The sequence below is a fragment of the Acomys minous genome, assembly GCF_964271855.1.
Source record: "Acomys minous genome assembly, chromosome: 12".
Lineage (NCBI taxonomy): Eukaryota > Metazoa > Chordata > Mammalia > Rodentia > Muridae > Acomys > Acomys minous.
This window is the reverse complement of record NC_140493.1, coordinates 21,322,546-21,340,577: the sequence shown is the minus strand read 5'-3', so window position 1 is coordinate 21,340,577 and position 18,032 is coordinate 21,322,546. Positions and strand designations below refer to the sequence as shown.

Below are 18,032 nucleotides of genomic sequence, written 5' to 3'. Positions count from 1 at the left end.
CCACTGGGCACTTGAGTGACAGTGTGCCCTCCTCAGGCTGTGCAGTCTGTGAATGTGACCCATGATGCAGCACATGCACAAATGGACGTCAAGCTTCGTTCACTTATCTGCGTGGGGCTCAAGTAAGTGTGGAGAAGCAGGGCCTTTCAAGGGTACCCCACAGGGCAGGGCTGGGTGGGAATGGAGGTCCTCAGGGAGTGTGGGCCCATCGGAGGCCTCTTGGACCTTTCTATAGAGGGTGCTCAGGAGCCCCTGGGAGGGGGTTGCAAGTTGGGTGTCCCCCAGGCCCTAGCACCATCCTTCTTACCTTGTCCCCAGTGAACAGGTATTACACCTGTGGCTGGAGGTACTGTGCTCCAGCCTGCCCACCGTAGAGAAGTGGTACCAGCCCTGGTCCTTCCTGCGCAGCCCTGGCTGGGTCCAAATTAAGTGTGAGCTCCGGTGAGTAGGCAGTTCTACGGGGCTTGCAACTTCGTGGGAGAGGAGGCCGGTGGGTGGGCAGAACAGCCCAGCTTGACCAGAAACTGTTCTTCGGTCCCTAGAGTCCTATGCTGCTTTGCCTTCAGCCTCTCCCAGGACTGGGAGCTCCCTGCTAAGAGAGAGGTGCGTATGTGGCTTGGTTGGTCCCTGGCATTGCCTTCGCCAGGAGGGCTGGGATGCAGTCTGGGCTGAGGAAGTAACCCGTGTGGTTCCAGGGTAGTCCCCGCCCGTGACTGGGGCTGTTCTGTGCACAGGAGGAGAAGCAGCCACTGAAGGAGGGTGTTCAGGACATGCTGGTCAAGCACCACCTTTTCAGCTGGGACATAGATGGATGACGTCCTAGCTGCTGTGTGGCTCCAGGCCTACCAGTTGTAGGCTTTCTGGCAGGTCCTTCCCTTCAACAGAAAGAGGGCAGAGCCCTGGCCCATCTCAGGCCTTCCTCCTCAAGCTAGAAGGTTCAGGGAAGACGCACTCCAGGTCATATCCAGGACCCACTGCAGGCTTGCATAGTTGGCAAAAGCATATACTGTGGCCAGCTTAGCCTCTCTCTCTCCTTAAGGAAGTCCTGGGTGCCAGCCATATGGTGAACTAACCAAAAACCTTGTGAAGAAGCAGAGAGCCACACCTGTGCTGGCCTCTGCTCAGGAAGCGGGTAGGCTAATGGTAGATTTAAAAAGCCTCGTAACTTTACTCTTTGATTGTAAATAAACTTTTTGTGAGAGCGCCTCCCATCTTTTGTTGAGCCAGGCTGAGTTCTACGAAGGCTCTCCCGCCAGAACTCACCTGAAATGGTCTGACTCCCAGGTCCTAGCTGACTGAATGTTCCAAGCCCTGTGGCCTTGGGACACTGGCATGGAGTAGGCCCAGGCCCCCATTCTCACCTCAGCACTGATGGATCAATTATGACAGATTGGCAACTCAGTGTTTTTTTTTTTTTATTAAGTTCACACAGCTTTCCCACCTTTGTCCCAGCATTGGTTTTGATGGCACCATCCCTACTCTGTATTGAATCAGGGCAGAACAAGGCTGGTGTTGGGCAGAAGGTACCCTCAGCCCCCAGCAGGGGACCCACCCCCACCCAGGCCGCTGTGGCTGCAGTGAGGAAATAGATGGGATGGAATGTGGGTGGGTGGAGAGCTCCTGGGGGAGGACCAGGAAGCACCTCTGCCCTTGTGGCACTAAGGAGCCAGGAAGCAGGGCAGGGTGGCGTGTAGGCAATGGCAGGTGTCTGTCTACATGTCACATACATGTGTGGGGTGGGCCTAGGCAGCTGCATGCCAGGTTAAATACTGGGCCATATAGCATACAACTCCTTATGATGACCCTGTATCAAGCCCCAAGCAGCCCTCCAGGCCTTTTACATGTGAAAGCAGGTGGAGGTAGCCACACCCATCTCCCACCACCCCTAAAAATATATGTATATATGTAAGTTGATATATAATATAGAGGTATATACACCTATACAGATCTTTGCCACCAACCACTAAATGGTTGTACTATACCAAGACTAAAATGGCAGAGCGCCACCTCTTGGGACACAGGGTCCTGGGGCTGGCTGAAATAGGGAATGGGTGAGTAGAGGCCTGGCTAGTTTCTTCCTTGCAGTGAAGGAATGGGAGACTTGGAAGGCCGGTTGGCTCTAGGCCCACCTGGGCCAAACTTCAGCCAGGTGTGCACCTCTGACCTCAGAAAAGGAGGTCGAATTGAACTGGCTCTGACCAGCCTCCCAAAACCTCAGCATGGGCCCAGAGTTGTTTCTTGACAGCTTATGTCCCCTGCCCAGGGTGAGCCTGAGCCAAGTGTAGGGTCTCTGATGCAGCCTCCAGGGACTGTGATTGTCAAGGCTCACAATCACAGGGAGCGCACACTGGCTGTGGTTCTGTGGCTCCCCAGCTTCAGACATTGTCAGAGGGCTACAAGCAGGAATCCCAGTGGAGCTGTAAGTCATGGCCATCCAGGAAGTCCATGGAGAAGAGGCTGGGGGCTGCAGTGCTGAGGGGAGCCAGGCTGAGCACAGGGCCGCCAGATGACAGCTCCAGCCAGTCCATGCTGTCCAGGTGGCCAACAGCCAGGTCCAGGCCCATACCACTGCTAGGCTCAGGAGCAAAGTGCAATTCAGAGGTGTCCATGGGTGATGGGGGGTGGTCCAGGATGGCAGAGCTGCTCAGCATCTGGCTGTGGAGGTCATCAATGAGGGAAAGGGATTCTGGCCCCTCATGCCCACTTGTCAGCAGGGGCAGCCCTGTGCTGCTTTCCAGGAAGTCCTCTAGGCGCCCTGGGAGGGTGGGGGAACCCGGGGGAGGAGCAGCCTGAGGCAGTTCACTGGAAGGCGATGGCGAGGGTTGTGGTGTTAGCGGGGGTCCACAGGCTGCTGCTGGGGGTGACTTCTTGCCTGGCAAGGATGGTGGCTCCTTGAAATCTGCTGAGATCTCTGCCGACAGAGACAGTTGATAGGGTCAGAAACCAGGTTTGAATATGGACAAGAAAACGATGTGATGATCCTTACCACAAACCAGAGGAAAATCTGACTATAGACATAAAACCATAAAACGTACAGTGTGGCTGAGGATGAGTGGTGCAGGGTTTGTCTAGTACGCATGAGGGCCTGGGTGTAAACCACACGTGCATACACAAAAAAATCAAATGAAAGGGCAGGTCACAGGTTTCATAAGGGAATTAATACACCCAGCATATATAAACAATTTGTAAAATGTTCATATTTAAAAATTGGCAGAGGGTAGGCTTTTTCTCCAAAGATCTACACATGGCTGTAACAGTTCACAGCGTCATTAGGGAAACAGAACGCTAGGGCATGGGAAAATATTACTTCATTCAGGCAGAAAACACTGGGGAGGGGCGAGCTGGAGATGTTGGTCAGAAGCAGAGAACAGATTAACACGCATGTGGTTCCCAGGACCAGAAGTTTTGGTGAGGAAGTGGGGTCACTGGAGCCAGTGTGCACGGCAAGGGAAGGTGAAGGAGCTCATGGCAGCCTTGAAAGTTGCTCAACAACAAAACAGTAATGATCTGGCAGTCTCCCTTGTGGGTATGTACCCAAGAGAACATGCCGGCAGCAGCATTCAAACACAGTTCAAGTTCCAGTGATGGACAAATGGAGGATAAGGACATGCTAGATAAAATAAACCATTCACAGGAGTCCAGAACCATAGGGCCCACATACAGAGCAGTCAGAGTCAGGCAGGTGGGGTAGTGGGAGTTTAAGGTGTCCTGTTTTTAGTTTAGAAAGACGCAAGTGTTTGAGAGGTAGACAGTGATGGCTGCACAACACCAACATAAGTAATACAACTGAACCGTCGGGTTTTGTTGTATTTGACACAATAAACCTTTATACAAACTCTCCAGGTCTCTACTGTCTCTGTTCTTGCCTGTGTAGCTATTTACTGCTTCCCAGATGCCACCACTTGCCTCTTTCTGGCATCCTCAAGTAGATAGGCGGCACTTCCTCTGCCATCCCTTAAATTTCAGTGGTTGCAACTCCTTTAAGCAATACCCACTTTGCCCAATGTGGTTTGTTCTGGACACAGTGGTAGCTGAAGCTCTGGCCTGGGGCTCTCCTGTACTCGGCAGAAAAGCCACCCAGGCTCCAAGGCACGCCCAGCACCAGATGTTCCCCTTGGGCCTGAGAGCTCCCCTGGCTGGTCCCTCCAGTTCACTGCAGTGTCACCTTCCTGATCTTCCTGCACAGCCATAATCACCTGTGTCAGAGCACACTGCGCTAGGTTAGTGCACTCTGCCACCGTGGCCAGCCACGGTGCTCCTCTGCCCTCCTCCTCACTCTGCAGTCCCGGGCCTTCCCTGCCCCTTGCCGCAGTGCTGCTGCTCAGGTACCTGGACGACTCTCCCCACATTCTACACTGGGCTCTACAACGATAAATGGAGGCCATGTTCACCTAACTGCAGGGCGTGGAGTTCTGCCAAGCAGCCGTGGGGACAAGTAGCCAAGCACTACATGTCAAAGGACTGTGCCTGCCCAGGCCTTCAAGATGGTGTCAGGCCTGCTGCTCTGAAATGAACAGCTAACCTGTAACTAGAGGAAGGAGACAGTTGAATAAGAATATTCTGAATATTTTACCTCCACTCTGAATAAGAATATCAAACAGATCATCCATGTGCTGGCTAGTGGAGCCATTTTCCTGTGGGACAGAAACAGAAAGCATGAAAGTCTAGAATGGGCAGCCAAATACATCTAGGCCCAGGCACGCCGCCAGATCAGCTTGTGCTGCTGCCCCGTGCTCTTCATGGACTGCCCCTGAAGCCCATCCCCCACCTTACATGGGACTGAGGCACTGTCCATGTGGGGCTGGGCCTACTGCCTTAACGTTTTAATTTACTGTGTATGCCGTAACGTGAGTGTGGCGGTCAGAAGACAAACTCCATGAATCAGTTCTCTCCTTCCACCACGTGGGTCTCAAGGCTCAGACTGGTTGTCAGGGAAATGCTGAGGCATCTTGCCAGCTCCCAGCATCCTCACCTGCTGCTTAGGCTGCTGAGTCACGCTCTCCTCATACCCAGGTGGCTCCTTCTTCAGCAGAGATGTGGGGGTCGCAAGCGAGGGCTGAGGCGGGTGCTCCAGGTCCATCTGGGCAGGTGGACCGGGGGCTGGAGAACCAGGCTGGGACAAGGGCTGGATAGGAGAATGGAGAACCAGTTGGTGAAGGGGGTTAGGGACAAGGCAAGGCTCCAAATGTGCCAGGGTGGGGAAAGGTCTTCCTCACTCCCAACAGGGATAGCTTTGTTAGCTAATGAGTTTTTGGGAGTTTTCATGGATAGGGAAAAAGAGGCTCATGCTTGTTGCATCAGTATAAGGGTGACACAACACCTGGCCTCAAGGAAGCCCCTCCAGGGAGCCGGTGGGTCCTGAGTCTGATAATACAGCCACCACAAGTCAGGGCTCATTCTCCACCCAGCCATGTGTCACCCCAGCCTGCCCCCGTCCCTCACTACCTGCTGGGGGCTCCCCGTGGGCAGGCCAGGGCCATCTGTGTTCTTATTGGTCACAGTGAGGATGAGGTGAGTCCCTGTAGAGTCAGTGACCAGGGTAGGAGGGCTGACCCTCTTGGGGAAGCTGGTGCCCTGTGAGCCCAGGAGCAGCTGGGGACCAGGGACCAGATCGGGCTCAGCTGGCCCAGCTTCCTGCTTCACCATCAGAGGTGGGGAGCCTGGGGCTGGGGCCTGAGCATCTCCGTGATTTGTAGTGGGAACCACCAGGCCAGGGCCAAAGGCATGGGCAGAGCCCTGGGGCGGGCAGCTCAGCTGGCAACTGGAGAAACTACTTTCCCGCTTCACCGGGCTGCTGGCTGGGGCTGGCTGCTGGGCCCGCTTCTGCTGCTCCAGCTGTAGCCGTAGCAGCTCAACCAGCTGCTGCTTCTGCTGGAGCATTCGGGTCAGCTCCTCAATCTGCTTGTCCTTCTCCTGCAGCATCTGGTCCTTGTCCAGTCCCTCCAGCTCAGCCCGTCCTCCGGGGCTCAGACAGCAGGACGCAGCTCGGGCACCCTCCTCCTTCACGATCTGCAGTGGGGAGGCCTGCAGGGTGAGCTGTGTCAGCGGCGAGGTCACCATTTCACCAAAGGCATCCCCAGGTGTGGAATTCTCATCGCCCGTGCTGAGCAGCGAGCGCTCTGAGGGGGTGGGAGACACGGGGGGTGTGGAGCCCGTGCTGCCAAACTTCACCATGCCATTGCTGGTTACTGTGGCCACCACCATCTCAGCTGGTGCCAGGCCTGCTGTTACAAGAGCTGACCCTGTGCTCAGCAGGGCCGCAGGGAAGGCGACCACTACCTCACCGGCCTTGGACAGGACAGAGGTGGTGGCAGGGGCCTTGGGGGCTCCCGGAGCTGGGCTGACTTGGTCTTGGTAGGCGCGCAGGCGCTCAATCAGCTCTGTCTTGGTGCCTGAGACAGGCAGTGACCGCAACTTCAGCTCCTGCTTCAGCTCTGCCACCTGCAGGGGTTGAGAGTTGGGGCAGCCAGGGGTCTGGGGTCTGGACAAGGGGAACTGGGCCAGGTGAAAGGACAGGCCGTGAACGGTGGGAGGCTAGCAGTGTGTGAGTCAGTCCTTCGTTCCAGGCGACTCCTCCCTGAGTCCTTTACAGACCTCAAGCCCCTCCCCTGGAATACTCTCCCCCAGCCCCACAGAGTGCCCGGAGCTCAGTTTCTTTGTTGGCTACCCTGGACAAGGAAAGCTCACAGAACAGTGCAACCTCAAGGTCATAAAGCTACTGGGCAGCAACAGGACTTCAGTCCTGCTGGAGTCCATCAGCCCAAGACCCTCATGAATGTAGTCTTGCTGAGAGCCAGGTCATGACAAAGGAGGGCAGGTGCTCAGGAGAAGACTTCGGCCTAGCCCACCTTCTGATCAGTGGCAGAGAAAACAGGCTGAGCCCAGGCTACGCCCCTGGCACTGACAGGTAGGGAGGAGGTGGGTGAAAGGGACAGCCCCACCTGCTGTCTGCTCTCCTCCCAGAGGGAACAACCCTGCTGTTACTCACAGGCTACCACACAATAATGGAGCATACAAGATTCGGCCCCAGCCCTGCAGATATCCACAAGAGCTGATACTGTTATGACCACGGGCTGGAGGGGCCTTACAGCAGGCCCTAAGGTGCCGCTGTCATAGCAGGTCAGATGCGGAGCCTGCTCTGCCTTCCATCTTGTAGACATGGACCATTGCTTTCCCTGATTAAAACCTGCCCCATCTCCCAGTCTTCCAGTGAGAAGGAAGGGGTCAGTCACCTACCTTCATGTCATCCAGGTTGGCTGGCAGGGCTCCGGGTTTGCCAGCCAGTGCAGTGCTGTTCTGACGTGCCAGCCCACTGGGCCCTGGGGTGCCTGAGCTGGAACTGCTGCTGGTGGAGAGGCTGCGTGAAGGGGTAGGAGCACCGCTTCCAGGAGGCTCACCCGCTGGCCTGAGGCAAGAGGGAAACAAGCAGCTTTAGTACTTCCTCGCCTCTGCAGGCCGCGGAGCCACCTGAAGAGCCTCGGGGACTTGGGCTCCTACTTGGGAGGCGCAGGCAGGATGGCCTGGTAGTTGTAGTGCTGCTGCTGCTGCTGCTGCTGCTGGTTGAGGATCTGCAGCTGCAAGAAGAGCTGCTGCTGCTGCAAGATCTTGGCGTAGGAGGAGTCCATGGCGGGCGCCCCCTTGTCCTGCTTTTGGTCGGGGGGGATGTACTGGTGGTACTTCAGCTTCTTCACCTTTGGCTTCAGCTCCTTGGCCTTCTTGCTGCGCTGTGACTTCTCACTGACAGACTTCGGTTGGCTTTGCTGAGGGGACATGAAACACATCAGAGGACACTCCAAGGAGGCACCACCTGGTTCCATGCCTAGCATCCCTTGAGGAGGCACCCAGCCCTAATCTATGAGACTGCCCCTATCCTACAGACATGGCAGGCTGAAAGAAAGACCAGACAGACAGATCTGCACAGGCGTCACCATGACCCTGAGCTGTCCAGCACGGCTATGCTCTAAGAGCACCATACTGTTCCCACCTTGAAAGGAAGTGTTACTGCAACTTGGAAACAAGCTCAGAAGTCACTTGCCCAAGATTGCACAGTAACCTTGTTCTTGATCCTGCCCAGATGCCACCATCTTCTGTATGTGCCCACAGGCTCCCAGTTGACACAACCTTAGTAAGGCTGGGATGGTCAGAGGGCAACAACCAAGAAAGGTCAGTAGGCCATGCTCAAAACACCCGCTCGCTGGGTGTGCTGGTGCACACCTTTAATCCCAGTACTCAGGAGGCAGAGGTAGGCAGATCACTAAGTTTGAGGCCAGCCTGGTCTACAAAGTGAGTCCAGGACAGCCAAGGCTACACAGACAAACCCTGTCTTGAAAAAACAAAGGAAGGAAGGAAGGAAGGAAGGAAGGAAGAAAGAAAGAAAGAGAGAGAAAAGAAAAGAAAGACCCCCCAAAACCAAAACCAAAACCAAACCATCTGCTCTTGGGGCAGGTGGAGGTAGGCAAATAATCAGGGGGAGCCAGAGAGGACTGTGGGAGCCTAGACACTCCTGAGCAGACAAAGGTGAGACAAGAGTAGAAGATGACGCAGAGATCAGATGGAGTCTTCACCAGGTGGCAGTGATGGCCAGATGTAGCCCACTAGAAGAAGACAACACGGACATGTGGCTGTGAGGAGCTAGGCTGTTGGGGGCCAGAAAGAGGTCTAGCTTTGTCAGTGTGTCTGATGAGGCCACGGAGCCAGTGGACGGCCATGGGCACCCAGGCTGCAGAGGGACGGGGTGGCTCAGGGCAGCCTCATGCCAAGGGAGGAGGAGTCAGGAAAAGTGAAGCAGGTGAGAAGCCAGGCCCCGGAGGGGACGCTGTTCAGCTGCCAAACACGAGCCATTGAGGAGTGCACTGAACAGAGCAAGCAGACAGACTGCTCTGTCAAACATGTGGTCAGAAGAGAGTTAAAGGGGAGCCGGGGGCATCTATGGCATCCATGGGCTGTAAGGAAGGCAGTGCAGCCACTGAAGGGGCCTGTGCCAGGAGGGGGCGGGGCATCTGGGAATGCTACAGACAGACAGGAGGCCCCTAGCCAATTGAGCACTTAGTGAATACCAGAAGAAACCTGGACAGCTCTCGGGCTGTGAGCCATCGGCCACTCCCACACTCAAGCCAAAGGAGAAGGCTGGGGAGGGAGGGCGTGGCTGCCATCTTGGTGTAGTGTCTGTATGGGGAGGGAGCCAAGGTAGTAAGAGAGGCAGCTGAGAGAAGACAGGTGAAAACTACTGGAAGTTCCTGGATGGCTCTGCGGGGCAGTCGGGTCCTGACAATGACTTCTGTGCTGCTAAGTAACACTCTCCCCTTGGGCACACAAGGCCAGCAAGCTCAACCCTGTGCCTCCCATAACCCCCTTCCCCAGGTGCTTCAGGGGAGCAGGGCGAGGGCAAGCAGGCTACAGGGGCAGCGGCACTCCCTGCTCAGCTTAGGCACCAATGCCTGGCTCACTGTGCCTGCCAATGGGCTGATGGGAAGCACCTGCTGAAACTCACATTAGAGCTGGTTCCCCATGTGAGGGCTCATGTGGTTTTGGTGGTTTAACTTGTACACCGAGGCCATCAGAGTGACCAGGAATACAAGGTCACCATAGGATGCAGACCCTATGACTGAATCCTGCACAATGAGCTCTGCTACCGTGGGCTAGTACTGTAAGCCAAGAAAAACCTTTTTAAAAGTAATATTTTGCCAGGCCCATGGTGCACGGCTGTAACCCCAGCACTTGGGAGGCATGAAGCAGGCAGATCTCTGAGTTCGAGGCCAGCCTGGTGTACAGAGTGAGTTCCAGGACAGCCAAGGCTACACAGAGAAACCTTGTCTCAGGGGAAAAAAAGTTACATTTTAAAAGAGAGAGAGAGAGAGAGAGAGAGAGAGAGAGAGAGAGAGAGTGTGTATGTACATACATACATGTGCACACCTACACGGGCATGTCACAGTAAGAAGACATATGTGAGTGGGTCTGGGGGCACCAAACTCAGGATGTCAGGCTTGGTGGCAAGCGCCCGGTGAGCCATCTCCCGGGCCCAAGCCTTCTTTAATCTATGTCAGGTTGTGGTAGTGTTTTCCTAACAAGAAAACCAGGCTAAGATGGTGCTCACTGGGCTGACAGTACGTCAATGTCACCATGGGCAGCACAGAGAGCAGAAGAAATTCCCAGATCACCTTGGGTCAGTCAGGTCCTTGACCACTGGAAGATGTGCATACCCACGCCTTGCCCTTGTTCCCACAGCTAGAATGACATCATAGCAGGACTTCAAACCAGGGAGGGAGGCCAGCCGCTGCCAGGATGTACCTTGATGAGTGTGGGTGCAGGCTTGGCGGTGGGGATGGTGGTTCCGTTGGTTAGGCTGGTGGGCAGCAGAGCCTGGGGAGGCAGAGGAGGCTGTTCTGCCAGGAAAAGCGTCTCTCCAGGATCCGGAGCCATCGGGAGTTGAGAAAGAACCTGCGAGGGAGGGGGAGAAGTGAGGACCCTGGTACCCTCAAAGGGAGTATGCCTATCCTGCCCCACCATACTCATGGTCAGAGAGCCAAGAGGTAGGTAGCGATCAGCGGGATGACAAGGTAGAAAGCCAGGCTGGTCAGGAGATAAGCGGAGGGCAGAGAGAGGAGGCTGACATCACTGAGCTGACTGCACTTGGACCAGCAGGCAGCCAATGAGAGTGGGTGGCCGGGGCTGCAGGACCCCAACCCAGCCTCTCCTTACATTCAGGCTGCTAGAAACAGGTCCACTGCTGGCGTCTGAACCGAGGACCATATACACCTAGCCCACATGCGTGTAGTAGGAACCTCCCATCCTGATAGCACAGAGGCCTGACTCTGGGCACCCTTGGCAGGTGTGAGGAAGAATCTAGAAGCAGAAGGTAAGCTCACCTGAGTGGGTGATATGGAGGTGGCACTGGGCAGTGGCTCGCTGACTCGGGACTCCAGGGGTGATGGCACTGAACCCTGGGACTCATGGCTGGCAGGCTGCTCAGGAGACAGGGCATCACTGCTATCCTCGTCGAAGGAAGAGCTGTCTGCTACCTTTGGGTAATTCACCTGTCCCACTGAAATGCAAAGGCAGTGTAAGGCTCCTGCAGGCAGTGCACAGGTAGGCGGACAAGAAGGGCTGTCAGGACCCAGCCCCAGGTCCAAGGGGCACACAGTACAGACAGCCTAGTGCCTGCCTTGCCTTCATGCAACGCTCAGGAGCACAGTCAGCGTTCTCAGGCAGGCCTGCCCGGGGCTACCTAGCTTATGCCCTAAATTTTGACCTCTTGTATTAACTCCAGCTTTGTTTTCCCAGTGCTTACACTCCACACAGTGAAGGCCATGTACCTGCTGCTGAGAGACCACAGTGACAGAAGTGAGCACAACTCCTCCTCAGGGCTCAGTTCCTAAAGGCCACAGCAGTCTAAGGCTCTGAGGCTATGGAGGGAGGGTCCCTGGAAAGGGACACCCACCTCACAGGTACATGGGTCAGTGAATGTGTGACCCCCTTCAAAGGCTCATGAAGCCAAGACCTAACGCCTGGGCAGCAAATGTGCCAGGACAATGCGTTGCTCTAAGTGCCCTGTCTGGCCCAGAGCCGTGTGCTGACAGCTGGCTGAAAAAAAAGGGCAGAGGCAGGGACCAGGCCCCCAGTGTGGGAATCGCAGTGGCAGTAAAGGAAAGACGGAAACACGGGCTAGGAGTATATGTCAAGAGGCATGTCACAACCGCTGCCTCCATAGCCAGGGGAAGAGGTGTGGGGGACCAGATGAAAAGAGGAACAAGCCCATAGCCTCTTCCTCTCCAGCAGTGACCAGAGGCTTTCTACACCCATGGGACCAAGGAGGAACATCTAAGCTTCTCTCTCACTGCTGACTGTGCTGATGGACAGGGAACGTCAGGGTGTGGGCGTTGCCTTTCTGTCCCCTCACCTGTCCCTGAACTTCACACCAAGCCTACCAACAGGCTTATTCTGGGACCTGCTCAGAGACAGCAGCCAGGTGGGGCCAAGCACTTGACAGTGGTGACCCAGGCCAGAGAAGCTATAGCACACCAGACTGGGCCCATCCCAAAGAAAGCCACTGGCTGTGCTAACAGGACAGAGACCATGTACAGGCTAGCAACACAAATCCTATTTGTTCCTCTCCTGCACCCAGCCACTCTGGAACACCACATATGCTCTTCTGAGACAGAAGGTAGGGGTGCATTGAGAAGGAATGGCATGAAACTTAATATGACTGCTGAGTGGCGTGTGTGTGTGTGTGTGTGTGTGTGTGTGTGTGTGTGTGTGTGTGTGTGTGAGAGAGAGAGAGAGAGAGAGAGAGCGAGAGCGAGAGAGCGAGCGAGCGCGCACTAGGCCCTCCGCAGCCCACCACTCTTGTCAGACAGGCATGGGCCTCCTGAGGGCCTCCTCACACCTCCTGGTGAACCTTTTCCACATGTCCAGATTAAAGTTCTCTCTCGTGCTGGACTCGGGCTACAGCTCACACAGCGGGGGGCCTGCTCACCAATGATGGCTTCCTTCAGGCTGGACTCCACAGGTAAGATGTTCTTCTCCACCAGCTCCATGGGGCCAGGCCTCTGTGCAATCTTCTCATTGAGGTCGTCAGCCAGCCTGGCTCTCTTCAGTTTCAGCTGCTTGGCCTGGAGAGAAGGCTCAGCCGAGGTCTCTACCATGGGAAAAGGGGGTTCAGAAAGACGGAAGGAAAGGCCCCAGAGTGCTGCCCTCGGGCCTCCAGAGCAACAGAAGCTGGCACAAGCAGAGTGAGAAGCATGCCCGGGCAGAGGAGTTTCTGATGTGGGGCCACAGAGCCGGAGGGACCCCAGATAAAGGCAGCCCCTGCTCCGCTCAGACCTGGGCTACTGAGGCAGCATGTTCTTTGTACTGGCTCTCAGTGGCTTCCGCTGCAAAATGTGGGGTTCTTAAGAAGGTTGCTTCCAGGCTCCCAGTGACCCCAAACTACTCAAACAAAGAGTGGACACAGGTGCTAGTCCCTTAAGCCTAAACTATATAAAACTAGTTTTGCTAAAATTATACAAAGAAGGTGTGGCTGAGCCAGCTACTATGTATGTGTGTGTGCCTGGTATCACAAGTGCTTCAGTAAACGCTGGTGAATGAGCGAGCAAGCGAGCAAGTGAGTGAGTGAGCAAGCAAATGACTCCAAAAACAAAGTGCAATTTTTAGAAGAGAGATGGGCTCTGTCCTGGCAGACAGAAACCATTTTATACCAGTGGATGGTGGACCCAGGAGAGGGGTCATGTCAGCCCGGGCGAATGAGTCCGTGCTTCTCACACACTCCCATAAGCAAATGGCAGCCACACAACCGTGTCTGACTGTGAAGCCAACAGTTGGCCCCTGCCAGCAGAAGACGGACAATAGCAGAAAGCGAGAGGGCGCAAGAACACAGTGAAAGTGCGGTCAGTCGGGGCAGCACCGCCAACAACACACACCTTCCAGAATGTGCATCCTGACCAGCTCCGATCTTTCTGGCCGGGAACGGATCTTCCGTTTCAGATAGTCCTCGGTCTATGGAAAAACACACCAATAAACTCTCAAGGCTGGGCATAGGCTTATGTACGGACAGGACCACAGAGTATGCTTTGGCTGCAGTGGCTGCTGCTCAGCACCTTGGTGACTGCAGGGTGCTGAGGCGAGGGGAAGGAGGAGAGAACACATCAGCTTCCAGCTGCCATCTGTGCCAACGCTCTCAGGCCACTGATGTATGTGTTAAAACTTAATACTTAGACTACACAAGTAATTAAGATTAGAAAGCGAAGCAGTAGCCAGTTTTACAGAACAGTTCATGTTTTTGCTGTTTCCATCCGTTCTTTCATGTAGTTTGATTCTGCAGAGCTGTAATCACTGTGGATGTGACTTTATGTCCTGTTTCAAAGACCTTGCATTGTGTGCATGATCTCAAGAGCATTTTCAATTCGGCCTGGATGACTGCCAAATGCAATACTGACTTTGGTACATGGTGTCAGAGCGCTAGTTCCTTAAAGTCCAATGTCCCCATTTCTGCATTTGTTAGATGTTGGGAGGACTAAGCCCTCTCCCTCTACAGCCACTGTGGCTGCTGCTGGAGGGTGAGCGCACGTCACTGCAGCGCCTACGCCCTTCACCTCGCCTACAGCATTTTTCAAATTATATGTCACGAGCTGGGCATGGTGGCGCACGCCTTTAACCCCAGCGTTCAGGAGGCAGAGGCAGGTGGATCGCTGTGAGTTTGAGGTCAGCCTGGTCTACAAAGACAGCCAGAGCTACACAGAGAAACCCTGTCTTGAAAAACAAAATTAAAAAGTGGAAAACAAATTATATGTCAAAGCCAGCCTAAGAAAGGAGAGGAAGGACAGGGCAGGGCAGAGGAGCAGTTACCGGGCACATCAGTTACAGCAGAGATCAGCCTGGTTCTCACCCGCTGCCTGCTGCCCAGGACCCTGTGTCAGTCCTGCAGCCTGAGCCTAGAGATGCTACAGTAGCTGTGGGCTCTGGGTACATTAGCCCATCTGCATGAATAGAGGTCAGCTGCTGCAGCTGGAAAACAACACTTGAAAATCTGGAGGAACTTCTGCTTAGAGAACTCAGGCAGGTGTTGGGAGAACCAACCAAGAGGCCACGCCCATTCAAATACTTCTCTTGCCTAGCTGGCTCGAGGCCTTTATAACAAACAGTAACTTTACAAAGGAGGAAGCTGGGGAGATGGCTCAGTGGTTGTCTGCTCTTCCAAAGAAGCTGGGTTCAATTCCCAGCACCCACACGGTGGCTCACAACTGTCTGTAACTCCTGTTCCAGGGATTCTGACACCTTTTTACCAATGCACGTAGAATAAAATTAAATAAAAATTAAAACAATCTACAAAGGATGTCCACTAGCTAGGGCCTGGCTACCTAAAAGTTACCAAGGCTGGACAAGGATGGAACCAGTCTGCTTCTGGTGCAGAAGGTAAAGAGGGGCTTTTCACTGCGGTCATGGAAGGCATTCCTGGGGCTGAACAACACGAGCTGATGGGAAAGGAAGCAGCCACAGAGTGGGCGCCTCTGGGACCTGAGGCTGCTGCACCAGCAACCAGGGATGGCTTTCCCCAAGATGCTGTCTGTACAGGAGTAACATGGTCACATGACTGGAGTCGGGAACACAGCTGGACAGTGCTGCCTTAGATGCCAAAGTAGCAGCTTTTCAAAGCCCTGAATTGGTATAATTGAGTAAAGCAAATTATGTTGTGATTAATCCAATATACTCATTTTTCATATTTTAATTAAGACAGTTTAATGCATGTTTAAGCATTAAGCACGTCATTGTAATTGGAAATTACTTGTGAGCAGATGTGCAACATGTGCACCTGATAGATGAATATAGTTACCATGTGTTAGAAAATAAAATTATTTTCCACAGATATATTATTTTACGTGTGTGTGTGTGTGTATGTGTGTGTGTGTAATGGCTTATTCAGTAAAGCTGCTTGCCACCAACCCTGATGACTTCTGTTTGACCCCCAGAACCTACAAGGTGAAAGGAGAAGACTTGTAAGGTGTCCTCTGACCTCCATACCTGTGCACTCACACACATACACATAACACACACACACACACACACACACACACACACACACACACACACACACACACACACACACACACACACACATACACACATATACATAACACACACACACACGAAATATAATAAAAGCCTGGACTTCACAGACCTCGGTTTGAGTTCTAGCTTTACCGTTTTCTAGCTAGACACACTAGTTAGCTTCTGCTGCATCTAACTCATGAGGGTTCTTGTGTGGACAAAGACGACACGAACACAACCTCACACAGCGATGTTCAGTAGGACAGTGGCGTCCAAGCAGGCCCCTCTGCACCCTGCGCCAGTCTGCCTGGCTGCAACACTGCCCCTTGCTCTTGCAGGGCCTCCTCTGGCTCCCAGCTTTCCTGTTCCTCAGCACCCATGACTTCATTCTTCCTACTCTCTAAGAGCTAATCATGACTTTATAAAGAGAAAAGAAGCCATCTTTAAGAATGGCATGGGGGCCAGCGTCCTCCAGTGGGAGCGGGAAGGGGAACATGAGCTGGTCACTTCCCCATCTCCACCCACACCAGGCCTAGGACTATTCCACGGGGGCCATAGGGAACTGAAATGGACGGGACAGGGATGCAACTAAGGTGCTACAGCAGGAAGTGTGGCTCCCAGTACACCCATGTCTGCTTTGCAAAGGGTGTAACTGGATGTTGGCTGCTTCTGGGAAGACAGAGATGGGAGCTCACTAGTGCCCACAAGGCTGTGGGCGGTGACTGTCCACAAGGAGACAGCCTGGCCACGGGGACAGCCTGGCCACGGGGAGAGCCTGGCCACGGGGAGCACCAGTGCAGATCATCTACATGAGGCTCAGTAGACGCAGTGGAAGGAAGATGAGTGGTCCTCAAGGCCAGGCTTGGAGAGGGAGCTCTGGTGCCCTTCACAGGGCCTCCAAGGTACTAACAGAGAGCCTCAGTCTGGCCACATTCTACCGGGGAAGGTGGCTGTGGAGGGATGAAACAGGAAAGGGCAAGGTTTCTACTCTTCAGAGCTGTAAGGTGACGCTGACCCCAAAGCTGTGCTAGAGTGGAAGGGTGTGCAGCTCGTGGAGGACGCTGACAGTGGACTCCGGGGTCCCGGGGAAGGAAGGGAGTCTTACCCTGGCCCGCTCCAGGCTCCTTCTCTGCTCATGAAATGCAGCTGGACTTTTCAGAGCTGTTGAGAAAAGAACCATAGAAGAGTTACTTTTAGAAGCCAAAGCTAGCTCGGTGCTGAAGTGCCCCTGGGCTCAGTCTCAGCACAAAACCCCCAAACAGAGCAGAACACAACTTCTAGTGACACAGAGGTGCAACACTGAAGCTGCAGTAGAGATGGCACCTAGAGAGGAACGGCCACCTGACACCCAAGGAAGCATGTGTCTTTATGGCTGGTCACTTTAAGATCCCTGAGGCAGCCGTCCCTTCGGAACTTTGGTTCAGGGTCCCATCAGTAAAGCCTCCAAGACCGCCTGCTTTGGGCAGGACTGTGAGGCACTGGATGCACCTTACTGGCTCAGTCTCATCAGGAGTTGCAGTGGCCAGATGCGGTAGTTAAACCCCAAAGGCCTGTCCTCTCAATGCTGTGTCCTGCTTCAGCTGGTATCCACAGTACTATTGGAAGGAACCTCAGGGTTGTCTTTGAGGACTAAGAAAATTTCAGTCATTGTTGGGTGGCCTTGGGACACGTGCTACCAACTGCTGATAGAAGGCTGGGTCCTATTCTGGAGTCTAGGGACTACCTCAGGGATCTCAGCTTCTGTCTCCAGGGGCAGGCCCAGCCGCAGACCCTCTGAAAATGTTCCACGAACACTCTCTTGTAAGGAGACGCATGACAACTTAAGGCACTGGGGAGGACAGGGGAGAGTGTGGCTCACTTCACTAGGGAACAGTGGCAGTAGGTGAGAAATGTGCAAGACTGTGGTCAGTTTCACTTCTGCTGCCCAAGGCTGCAGACAGCTGTGAGACTGTGTGCAGAGATAACCTTCCAGGCTGCTGGCTGTGGTAGGAGGCTAAGGATGGGAGCCGCTAAAAGTAGCAAGAACACAGATAGGACCTATCCTTCCTGGCCTCTGTGCTTCCGCCCCCCAATCCCCAGGGGTGGCCTCTCAAGAGCATGCTCAGAGGAGCTCCAAAGTCCCAGCAGCATTTTGTTTAAATTAAAGATAATTTTTAAAAATAGCAATAAGAAGAAAGAAAACTTTTCAAAAGTTGTAAAAGCTCTGAGGACCCTCTCACTTTCTGACAGCAGGGGGAGCTCTAGACTTAGCAGGTAACGTCAAGACAACCCAGCACAGGCTCAGCCTGCTCAGCCAGAGAATCCATTCCAGGGAACCAGCAGGCTGCCCAGGGGGAAGGAAGCTGGCCCTGGCTCCCAGTTCCACTGTGCAAGGCTGTACTGTAGCAAAACTGACTTTCAGGGCCTGAAAGCAGGAGCCTGGTCTGAGTGACAGGCCATGCCCTCCCAACACAACTTCAGCTGTAGGATAGCTCAGAACACAGACAGCACAC

At 54.1% G+C, this 18,032-nt stretch overlaps 2 protein-coding genes across 5 annotated transcripts in view; one reads left to right on the top strand and one right to left on the bottom strand.

Annotated features, from left to right (window-relative positions):
- The window catches only part of SGSM3 (small G protein signaling modulator 3), a 32,476-nt gene extending 31,270 nt beyond the window's left edge, over nt 1-1,206 (top strand). Inside the window, exons 19-22 of the mRNA XM_084748353.1 lie at nt 37-122; nt 319-441; nt 543-603; nt 735-1,206. Coding sequence (XP_084604479.1) covers nt 37-122; nt 319-441; nt 543-603; nt 735-815 — 351 coding nt within the window. The 3' untranslated portion in view covers nt 816-1,206. The remainder of the gene's footprint in view (nt 1-36; nt 123-318; nt 442-542; nt 604-734) is intronic.
- MRTFA (myocardin related transcription factor A) overlaps nt 816-18,032 on the bottom strand; it is a 103,103-nt gene continuing 85,886 nt past the window's right edge. For 3 of the 4 annotated variants that reach the window (XM_084748343.1, XM_084748342.1, XM_084748345.1), the window contains exons 3-13: nt 16,646-16,701; nt 13,416-13,491; nt 12,473-12,634; nt 10,866-11,041; nt 10,288-10,437; nt 7,498-7,760; nt 7,237-7,405; nt 5,446-6,441; nt 4,973-5,125; nt 4,574-4,634; nt 816-2,911 (exon numbers count right to left, since the gene is read on the bottom strand). In XM_084748343.1, the coding sequence (XP_084604469.1) occupies nt 2,394-2,911; nt 4,574-4,634; nt 4,973-5,125; nt 5,446-6,441; nt 7,237-7,405; nt 7,498-7,760; nt 10,288-10,437; nt 10,866-11,041; nt 12,473-12,634; nt 13,416-13,491; nt 16,646-16,701 (2,780 nt within the window). In that variant the 3' untranslated portion in view covers nt 816-2,393. The remainder of the gene's footprint in view (nt 2,912-4,573; nt 4,635-4,972; nt 5,126-5,445; nt 6,442-7,236; nt 7,406-7,497; nt 7,761-10,287; nt 10,438-10,865; nt 11,042-12,472; nt 12,635-13,415; nt 13,492-16,645; nt 16,702-18,032) is intronic. The other variant, XM_084748344.1, reaches the window with a different exon arrangement.